This window comes from Thermothelomyces thermophilus, chromosome 1 (genome assembly GCF_000226095.1).
Source record: "Thermothelomyces thermophilus ATCC 42464 chromosome 1, complete sequence".
Classification (NCBI taxonomy): Eukaryota; Fungi; Ascomycota; class Sordariomycetes; order Sordariales; family Chaetomiaceae; genus Thermothelomyces; species Thermothelomyces thermophilus.
Genome location: NC_016472.1, coordinates 1,945,629 through 1,956,502, shown reverse-complemented (window position 1 = coordinate 1,956,502; position 10,874 = coordinate 1,945,629). Strand labels below are relative to the sequence as shown.

Below are 10,874 nucleotides of genomic sequence, written 5' to 3'. Positions count from 1 at the left end.
CACTTGTTAGTTAGTTAGGTTGAGGATAATTCTATGTAATAAGGAAAGAACAAAAAAAAGAAAAGACAGTTTTATAAAAAAAAAAAAGGGATGCCCGATAGCGGACCGAACCGTCGATGTGAACGACTAAGATATATAAGAGAAGATGTCCAATATTCCAGCAACTATCCAGGTGACGGTTCGGCCTGCGGGTTAGACAGACACGGCCCAATGCGCCATGCCCGCTACCGGTCACCCGGAAGGCGGGCACGATGAGCTGGATTAAGTACATACCTACCGGAGGTGAAGGGGGAAGGGGGAAGGGCAGGGTGTAGTAGGTCTTTCATCCCATCTGCTGGCTACGTGAGGGTGCATCTACGTAGGTATGTATGTATGTACAGTGCAGTACACACGTAATTACCACTCGTTCAGATGGCGGTGTACCACGGGCACTGGCGGCGTAATTACAAATGGCAGTCTGAGGTTCAGAAAGGATGCACTGCTATCATCTATAAGCGGGCATCAGTTATGATGGAATGAACGGGGCAGCAGCGCCGAGCAGGAAGCTCGAGCAGGGTTGGAGATGTAAGGGATGATAAGAACGGAGGCCATTCCTAGGAGTTGTTAGGAGTTGTTTGTTTAATTACTTGTTGTCTGTCTGAGAGTGAAGCCAAGTACAGAGAAGCCATGACTAAACGGTGCGGTTGTCGAGAAGACCAGTGATTGCCAATTCAACAACAGCTTCATGCCATTCATGCGATGCAACCACGCATTCGTCCGTTCATTCATCTGTCGTTACTTGTGAGCGTATATCTGAATATATATATATATATAAAATAGGCACGCAAGAGGAGCGGCAAAGAGCAGCGAACCAAGAGCGCATACCGTAGAACCAAATGACGTTTCTTGCTTGCAAGGTATCAACTAGGTCTAAACAATAGCAAAGGGAATTTCGAGTGACAAATAGCGCACAAGATTGACATCATGGCAGCGGTAACGTGCATCGCTCTGATCAATCGTCATCATCGTCCATGTATAAAATATATGAATCAAAACCGAGCCCGAAGATGGAAAAAAAAAAAAAAAAAGGAAAAGAAAAGAGAAGGACCGGAGAAAGCAGACCCCAACTCCTCGTTGACAGCAATAAAGAGAGAAGAAAAAAAAAAGGAGGAGAAGAAAGGACAAAAAGAGAGAAAATCGTCATAAAACAAAGCTCGAAACGCAAATCTCCAGTCATTGACCATTGTCGTCTTTTTTTCCTCCCCCTTCTACCTCCCTTTCGCTCCCCCCATAACACATATATCATGTATCATGCATGCCCTTCCCAATCCATCCATTCATCCCGTCAAATCTCATTGCATTTCGTGTCTCATCGAGGTTTCGACCCATTCCTAGTTCTTTTTCTTTTTCTTCTTCTTTTTTTCATCATCATCTTCTTCATACATACGCACACTCGTGATGGTGATGGTGGTTTGAACTGTCAGACAGTAAGAAACCGCAGGTGTTGAAAACTTTCTTTCAGAGATAACCGCCGGGGCCGCCTTCCATGCTGAGGTCGCTGTGGAGGCCGGCGCCGCCCTTGACGCTGCCCTTGGGGCTCTTGTCGCCGGCAAGGCTCCTGGCCTCGAGGCTGGCGCCGCCGGCGTCCGAGACGGGGGTCAGCATGCGGCCGACGCCCTTGCCGGCGGCGGCGGAGGAGGCGGGGGACCCCCTCCTGCTGGTGTGGGAGGTGGCGACGAGGACCTGGGCCGGGGTGACGACGATCTCGTCCTCTCCCTTGCCGAGGTCGTCGCCCTTGCGCAGGACGAGGGGGAAGAGGACGATGCGGACGGTGGCGTTGGCGGCCTCGAGCTCCTCGTTGGTCTGGCCGGGGGTGCCCGAGGCCTCGTTCATGAGGGCGGCGTTGAAGGAGAGGGTCTCGGTGAGCTCGCCCGTGTCGTCGTACTCGGGCTGGAGCGGGGGCAGCATCATGTACTCGGCGCGCTGGCAGCGCATCTCGATGGCCAGGCCGACGGCCTCGCGGACGACGCGGCGGAGCTGGGACTGGATCTGGTCCTCGAGGTTGGAGGGCGGGGGCAGGACCTTGGAGAGGGTGTCGAGGATGGCCTGGACGACCGCCTCGGTGTCCTGGTCCCGCTGCTTCTTGAAGGAGGGGCGGCGGGAGAGCAGGGTGAGGGTGACGGCGCGCCACTGGCGGACGGCGTGCGGGGGCCCGACGTCGACGAGCTGCCTCTCGAGGTGCTTGAGCTTCTGGCGCTGCTCGCGGTCCATGCCGAAGAGGTAGCGGGTGAAGACGAACTCCCAGATCATGGCCATGGTGACGCTCATGAAGATGTCGCGGCGGCGGACGCGGTCGGCGAGGTAGGTGTCGACGTTGGAGCCGTCGAGGACGGCGTTGTCGAGGCGGTCGATGAGCTTCTCGTCGCTGAGCTCCGAGGTGAGGCGGCAGGCGCGCATGTCGCTGAACTTGGAGAAGCGCAGGACCCACTGCTGGACGTGGGCGAAGAGCTGCTGGCAGCGGTGGTCGAAGTAGTCGATGTCGTGGGGGTCGAGGAAGTCCGGGTCGTCCACGGGGCGGGCCTGGTCGAGGATCTGCTGCTGGAGCTCGCGGATCTGGGCGGTCGAGGCGTCGAGCTGGGCGCGCAGACGGGCGATCTCGGCGTCCTTTTCCTGCGCGGCGCGGGCGAGCTGGGCGGCCGAGGCGCGGGCCGAGTCGAGCTCGCGGGCGGTCTGGGCGTGGTCGGCCTCGGCGCGGCGGAGGTCCTCCCGATGCTTGACGGCGATGGCCGAGGTGGAGCTGCGCAGGCCCTCGTTTGTCTGCTTGAGGCGGTCGATGACCTCGTTGGCCTCCTTGAGCATGCGCTTGAGCGACTCGATCTCGGCCTCGCGCTCGGCCAGGGCGGTGGCGGTGCGGTGCGAGTGCGACGACTCGGCCTGGGCGCGGGCCTCGGCGAGCATGCGGTTCTCGGCTAGCAGCTGCTCGACGCGGGCCTCGAGCTCGAGCACCTGCATGCTCTGGCGGCGCCGCATGCTGTGCGGGCGGGTCGGGGAGCGCGGCGAGCCGATGCGGCCCTCGCCGTAGCCATCCTGAAGCGGGCAAGCGGGCGCCGGGTTAGCATTTTTTTGTTTTTGTTCTTTGTTTTTGTGTTTTTTTTTTTTTTTAAAAAAAATGCGATTGTTAGGGAGATTGATTGATGGGATGATTGGATTGATGGATGGATATCCATGGATGGATGGATTGAATCGATCGATTCAATCCATCCATCGGACGAAGCAAATGAGGGGAGAAAGATGAATAAACATGGGACGAAGAATACCCAAAAAGAAATAAAAGAAATAAAAAAAAACCAGAATTGATTAAACTTACGTAGACATCGGTCATGTCCTTGGCGCGGACACGGCCCTCATTAGCGACGGGCGTCGTGCTGTACGCAGCAGCTCGAGAGGCAGAGGTGGTTGAAGAAGCGGCTGCTGCTGCTGCGGCTGCTGATGCTGCGGTGGTGGTGGGCAGCGGCGAGGATTGAAGCTGCTGCTGCTGGTGCTGGTCGGCCGCCGCCAAGACCCAGACCCGCGAGTCTCGCTGGCTCTGGCTCTGGCTCTGGCTCTGGCTCTGGCTCTGGCTCTGGCTCTGGCTGAGCGACACGGCGCGCAGGTCGCCGCTGGCACGCTTGTCCATTCGGCGGAGCTGCAGCGGTGGGGTGGTTCCGCGGCGGCTGGCAAGGCCAATGGCGCTGCCTGGACTGTCAGGCCGCGACGCAGGCAGCTCTGGGGTGCGCAGGCGGGCCACGCTGGTATTGGACGGCACCCGGCGGGCGGCGGGGTCGGCGGGCCGCGGCGATTGGCCTGTGTTGTGGTCGGTCGGGCTGCTGCGCAGGCTCGCCACCGAGGCCCGCTTTTTGCTGACCAGCAATTTTTCTGGCTCGGGAGTCTGCGGCGGCGGTGAGGGCTCGTGCAGGCGCGGTGTAGGTGTATCGGGCCCGACGACGGCGCCAAACCCGCGCTGGCCACCACGCTGTCCACTGCCGCGCTGTCCACTGCCGCGCTGCCCGCTCATCGTCGTCATTGTCGTCGTCGTCGTCATTGTTGTCATCGTCGTCGTCGGCAGTGTCGTCGTCGGCGGCGGTGTCGGCGGTGACGGTGACGGTGACGACGATGACCCCCCGGCAATTCTTCGTCCTACTTCTCTTGTCTCTCCGTCCCAGTCTCCAATCTCTCGCTCCCCGGAATTTCTCGGCGACGCTGACCGCCCCTGCACACCGCTGTCCCGTAGAGCTTCGTGGCCGCCTCCCAGCGGCTGCGAGAGGTGCCCGGACCCAGACGAGAACCCGCTGTCCCGCTGGGGCTCGGGCGCATCCGGAACCTCGAGACTGCCTCGCTTGTGTTGCCAGGTCGTCGCCCTTGCCTTTGTCCGCTCTCCTTGTTGTTGCTCCTGCTCCGTCTCCCTCTCCCTCGGCTCGCTGTCTGAGAGCTCCTCTTGCACCGGCGGCAGGCTAGTCTGCGACCGCATGAACTCGGCGAAGCTCGACGGCGGCGGGAGCCGGACCGGCTCGTCTGCTGCTGCCGCCGCCGCCTCCGCCTCGTCCACTTTCTTGTCCTCCGCCTCCTCCTCCTCCATCTTTCTGGTCCTGAATACCTCTTCGTCCGCAATGTCGTCCGGGAACGAGAAAGCTCGCTGCATCGTCGGCTCTGGTGATGCCGTTCGTTCCCGCCTCTCCTTCCCCTTCTTCTTCTCCTCCTCCTCGTACAGCTCCCCCGCGGCTGATGGCTCTCGGAGTGACCTCGGGATCGTTTCGGAATCCATACGACCCAGGCCCGGGCCGCTGAGAGACTCGACGACCATGCTCGCTTCCTCGTCGTCTGCCCGCTCCTCGGTGCTCCTCTCAGCCTTAGGCTCTGCTGGCTCTCCGTGCTCTTCTTGTTCCACCCCCATCTCCTTTTGCTCCCGCTGGTCCACTTCCATCGTAGCGTGCTCAACACCCAAGACCTCCTCTCCTGCTTGCTTCTCCTGTTCCGTAACAACCACTCCCGTGCTGCCCTGCTCCCCTTCCTGTCTCTCCTGCTCGTCTCCATACTTCTCCGCAGGGCGCAATGGAGCACCACCCTCAGGAAGCGGCGCGCCGGGCGGCAACGCACTGACGCCACCCTCGTCCTCCACCTCCTCCACCACCACCACGTCCCTCTTGACCTCCTCTCCCGAACCCTTGTCTTCCCCGAGACAGGCCTCCACCTCGCGAGCCGAGATGACCGGCTCCGAGATCTCCGTAGCCTCCAGCTCCTCTGTCTTGACCTTCTTCCGCTTCGTATCGTACTCGAACGGCGGTTCATGGGTCATGCGGCGGCCCTCTCGTGATGGTCCCGTCTCCCTGTCCGCTTGTTGCGCCGCTTCCAGTTGTGCGTCGAGCGAGAAGGGAGCCTGATGAACCCCGCTGAGGAGCTTCGGCGATGGCCCGTCCTCGGGGTACGGCTCCGGTGGGTTGGTGATGAGGCCCAGGCCGATGGTTGCCGGGCCAAGACTCGGTGACCGTCCGGCTCTCGACACTGCAGGTTGCATCTCGACCTTCTCGACGCCTGGGGTTTGCCGTCGGCTGCTTGGCATCTTGTCGACCGGCATGTCTGCGCCCGTCTCCTCGATAGTTGCAGTAGGCCCGCCTTCAGCGACCTCTGCCTGCTTCTCTGTTTCGGTCTGAACCTGTTGTTTGCTCCAGCTCGCCTCAGGCGTAGCTTCGTCCCCAGTCGTTGCGACGGGGCTCCCGCCCTCCTCTTCCTCCTCCTCCTCCTCCTCCTTCTCGTCCTTCCTGCTCTCCCTTCCGACAAGCCCAGAGTCATCTTCGGCGGCCTCCTTTGGCGTCGGTGCCTCATCTCCAGCGAGAGCAACACCCGCAGTAATGGCTGTGCCAAGCGCTGCTGCCGGACCGACATCCGCAATGGACGGTTCCTCCTGACTTTGCGGAGTCTCTGAGCCAGACGTAATGGCCGAATCCGTCTTCTTGCCCTTCTTCTTCTTCTTCTTGTCTTTCTCGGATTTCTTGCCAGTGAACTCGACCACTTCCTCCTCCTTCGCTGCCTCTGCTGCTGCAGCGCCATCGGCAGCACCAGGAGTGGACTCTTCCACCACCAACTCACGAGCTGTTGGTTCCTCAGTCTGGACGGGCTCGGGCATAGGAGCGGACTCGTCGTCCACTTGGACAGACTCCGACGAAGGAGGGATCTCCTTGATTTGTTGACCTTCTTCCTGAGGACCGGGAGCCTCCTCGACCTGGACAGCCTCGGGTATAGGGGCCTTCTCAACCTGCACAGGCGTCTCCTCAACTTGCACAGTTTCAGGAACAGGGTCGCTCTCCACCTGCGCAGGCGTCGCCTCAACCTCCTCCACAGGCGCCTCCTCAGTTTGCACACCTTCAGGAGCAGGGCCCTTCCGAACTTGCACAGACGTCTCAGGCGTTTCCTCGGTCTGCACAGTTTCGGGGCCACGAGCCTCGTCAACCTGCGCAGGTGCCTCTTGAGCCAGGGGGGCCGCCTCGTCTTGCAGTGGTCCCGGGGCAGTGGAGGCCTCCTCGGCTGCCGTCCCCGCAACATCCTCGGAACCCATCAGAGGCTCGAGCGCCTTCTTGCCCTTCTTCTTCTTCTTCTTTGGCTTCTTGCCGGGCAACACGGAAGAGGCCTCGCCGGGTTCGACGTCCCCAAGTTCGGTCTCCTTGATGGGTGAAGTCTCCCCGTCCTCACGGCTCGGTCCGCCGTAGACGGCTTCCTCGTCGTCGAGAGAGACATCCCGTGGTTCGTGAACGTCGAGGACCGGCTCGGCTTCTGCTGCCGGAACTTCGGTCTCCGGCTCTAGACCTGCTTGCTTACCCTTCTTCTTGCCCTTCTTTGACTTCTTGGCGGACTCGGTCGAGAGGTTGTCGTCGGCCTTGCTTTCCCCCTGGATGGCTTCCTCGGTTGGAGCATCCGGAATACATGTTTCTTGGACGGCCTCGACCTCTTCGGTGGGCGCTTCAACGATCTCGTCTTGGCATGTGCTGAGTGCTTCGGCCTCGGGAGCAGGCTCGGAAAGAAGCTGCTTGCTACCCTTGCGTTTATTGTCTTTCTTGGCCTTTTTTGCAGGCGCCACCTCGGGTTCTACTTGTGCCTCTTGACCGGCCTCAGCGATGGGCTCGGTGACAGGCTCTGTGGCGGGTTCGGTGATGGGCTCAGGAACGGGTCCAGCAGGAGGTCCGGCAACAGATTCCACGACGGGTTCTGAGCTAGATTCCGGGGCGGCCTCTGCTACGGTTTCGGGAGCAGGCTCTGTTGGAGTAGGGACCTCAATTACAACCTCGGAAGCGGGAGCTGCGACTTCTACGACGGTATCTGTGCCAGGCTCCGTAATGACCTCGACAACCGGCTCAGTGGTAGACTCAGGTTCTGGCATGGGCGCAGCCTCAGTCGCAGCCTCAACGGCAGGCTCGTCGGTAACTCCCCTAAGTGTCAGGGTCTCGGGCTCCGGAACAACGGGGGCAGAGGTCTCGGTTGCTGGTGCCTCCACGATTGGGGATGCCTCGGCTGCGGGTTCTGGCTCGGGCGCAGTAGCCTTGCCTTTGCCGCCCTTCTTCTTCTTGTCTTTCTTGCTCTTCTTGGCCGGGACGCTCGCCGTCTCCTCGGGCTGCGGCTGCGGCTCTGCTGCGCTACCAAGATCTCTTGTTTGAGCATCCAAGATCTCCGTAGTTGTTTCCTGAGCTGGACCATCGGCGCTGATGTTTTCTTCCACCGAGACGGATGGATTCGGAGCATCTTCCCCAGAGATGGGCTGGTCCGGGGTGCCCTTAGGTTCGGACTCGGCCATCACCTCAGGCGTAGATTCGAGAGCGGGAGCGGGAGCGGCCACGGCCTCCAGTTCGGATTCCGGAACAGCAACCTTGTTCTTGCTCTTCTTCTTCTTGTCCTTCTTGCCCTTTTTGACAGGAGCATCCTGGGTCTCCTCCGCCTGTTGCTGTGGCACAGATGACGAGTCAGCCTCCCCTGAATGAGTACCCGTGCCCTCCGGGGTTGGCTCTTGACTGACCTCATGCGAGGTTGGTTCCTGATCAGGAGCGACAGCGGCGAGTGATGCGTCGGTCTCTGGCTTGATATGTTCCTGAACATCACCAGTCGGGCTAGCGTCTGGGACGAATTCGGAGGCGGATGCCGATACGGGCCCAGACATAGGCGCCGTGTCAGGCTCCGACTCGGGAGAAGCGGTCTTGTTCTTGCTCTTCTTTTTCTTCTTCCCCTTCTTGACAGACACGCCCAATGCCTCCTCTGGTTGCTCCGCAGGCGTGGCGCCGAGATCTTGCGGTTGGACACCACTAGGCTCGGTGATAGCCTCTCCGGTTTGTTCTTGGGTAGCTTCCTCCTGCACGGCGGGAACAGAGACCGCAAGCTCTTGTGACTCGGTGCCCGCTTGTTCTGGCTCAACTGCGGAATCAGGAAGAGGAGGTTCAGCAGCCGGTTCGTGTTGCGACGTGGGCTCGGAGGTAGCATCAACAGTGGGCTCGGCAGCAGGCTCGGTAGCGAGTTCGGGAGCAGACTCTGCAGCAGGCTCAGGAGCGGGCTCAGCAGCAGTTTCGGTGGCAGGCTCAGGAGTAGGCTCTGCAGCGGGCTCGGTAGCAGGCTCAGGAGCCGACTCGGCAGCTGTCTCAGGAGTAGCCTCAGCAACAAGCTCCGCAGCAGGTTCAGGAGTAGGCTCAGCAGCGAGCTCAGGAGCAGGCTCAGGGATAGGTTCGCGTTCAGCAGCCTTGTTCTTCTTGCCCTTCTTCCCCTTTTTGCCTTTCTTGATCGGTGCGTCCTGTGCTTCCTCAGGCTGCGGCTGTTGCTCCACCGCGGTATCGAGCTCCTTTGATTGAGCATCCGCAACCCCTGAACTAGACTCTTGCGCGGGTTGCTGGGCCTCGCTGGCAGGCACCTCCTCGGACTCGACGGCGACTGGAATCTGGGACTCGGCCGGCTCCGCGACGGCGGGTTCAGGGGCGGAGGTGGGCTCGGGCTCGGGGGCGGGCTCGGGGCTCGGAACGACATCTCGAACGACATCTCGAGACGAGTCAGTGGAAGGTTGAGAAGTCGTCTCGAACTCAGGCATGGACACCAGGGCCGCAGCCTTGTTCTTCTTCTTGTCCTTCTTCCCCTTCTTCTTTGCAGGCGCTGCCAGGAGGTCCTGGGACTCCTCTTCGGGGATCTGCTCCGGCTGTTGTTGCTGCGGAACATGAGACGCCTCAGCTATGGGCTGTTGAAGCGGTTCTTGAGCACTAGGGGCGGCATCTTTGTCGGCCGCAACGGTCGGATCCTCGACGGTCGTAGGAAGAGGAGCCTCTGCCTCGGGAATGACGGTCGACTCGGATGCGGGCTCGGGAGCGGTCTCGGGAGCGGGCTCCGGCAGGGGTTCGGCCAACGTCTCAGGTGTTGGTTCAACCGCAAGTTCCATCTCAGGCTCAGGCTGGGTGGACTCAGGACCTTTGCCCTTCTTCTTTTTCTTGTCCTTTTTGCTCTTCTTTGTCGGCGCAACCGGCGCATCTTCGGCGGCATCTTGTGGCATTTCCTGAGGAGCCCGTTGCTCGAGAGAGCCCGAGACATCTGGGGCCGGCTCTTCAATATGCTCTTCAACCTGAGCGCTAGTAGTATCTTCCACAGAAACAGAGGCCGGCGCGTTGGGATCAGGAGAGTCCAGTGCATCGGGAGGCGGGCTGCTGAGAGGTTCGGACTCAGGTTGAGGTTCAGGCTCCGTCGCGGCCGTCTTGTTCTTGCCTTTCTTCTTCTTGTCCTTCTTGCTCTTTTTAGCTGGGCTCACTTGCGCCTCTTCGGGCTGCGTATCCGCCTGAGCAGGTTCATTTACTTCTGCAGGCTGCATGTCGGGTTGAGCAGTTTCTGTGGCTTCTTCAGGCTGCGATTCGAGCGGAATACCACTGGGTACTTCCTGGGGTGTCTCCGGCGCGTCGGCTGGTGGAAGTTCCTCACGAGCAACAGCGGGTTCCAGAGGTATTGCATCATCCGTCGGCTCCGGAGTGGGCTCTTCGGGGACACTGGGATTTGTGGGCTCCAGTTCAGGCTGGGGCTCGGCAATCTTGTTCTTGCCCTTCTTCTTTTTCTTGTCTTTCTTGCTCTTTGTGATGGGCTCCCCTTGAGCTACTTGCGGCTGTGCTTCCGACGAGACGGTTTCGTGGGCCTCCCCAGGTTGCACTTCTGGTTGCACCTCTGGCTGAACCTCTGACTGAACCTCCGGTTGTACCTCTGGCTGAGCCTCTGGCTGAACCTCTGACTGAACCTCCGGTTGTACCTCTGGCTGAGCCTCTGGCTGAACCTCTGGCTGAGCTTCCAGTTGTACCTCTGGTTGCACCTCTGGCTGAACCTCTGACTGAACCTCCGGTTGTACCTCTGGCTGAGCCTCTGGCTGAACCTCTGGTTGAGCTTCCAGTTGTACCTCTGGCTGAACCTCTGACTGGACCTCCGGTTGGACCTCTTTCTGAACCTCTGGCTGACCTTCTGGTTGCTTGTTCTCCGGGAGATCCCTGGTTGTGTCCTGATCCTGGGCTCCTTGGGCCTCCTCGACAAGGATGGGTTCCGGAGCGCCGGCATCGTGGTCTGCAGCCGGTGTATTGGCCGGTTCCGTTGTCTCAGGCTCAGGAACGCTTGAGCTCAGTTGTTCGGCTGAGGGCTTTTCAGGCTCAGGCTCGGCATCTTTGCCTTTGCCCTTCTTTTTCTTCTTGGCCTTCTTGCTCTGCTTAGCTGAAACAGCAGAGGACTCGTTGGCAGGGGTTTCTGGCTGAGTGGCCTCGAGGGAATCAGAGACAGCCTTCTGAAACTCTGTCCCCTCGTTGACGTCGGGCACGACGGGAGCCGGATCCTCGGCAAGGGTAGTAGGCTCAGCGGCTTGGGCCTGGGCATATGTT

At 60.1% G+C, this 10,874-nt stretch overlaps 1 protein-coding gene across 1 annotated transcript in view; it reads right to left on the bottom strand.

Moving 5' to 3' along the window:
- Positions 1-1,341: 1,341 nt before the first annotated feature.
- Positions 1,342-10,874, bottom strand: part of MYCTH_2294970 (uncharacterized protein) — a 28,440-nt gene continuing 18,907 nt past the window's right edge. Inside the window, exons 7-8 of the mRNA XM_003658720.1 lie at positions 3,347-10,861; positions 1,342-3,066 (exon numbers count right to left, since the gene is read on the bottom strand). Coding sequence (XP_003658768.1) covers positions 1,498-3,066; positions 3,347-10,861 — 9,084 coding nt within the window. The 3' untranslated portion in view covers positions 1,342-1,497. The remainder of the gene's footprint in view (positions 3,067-3,346; positions 10,862-10,874) is intronic.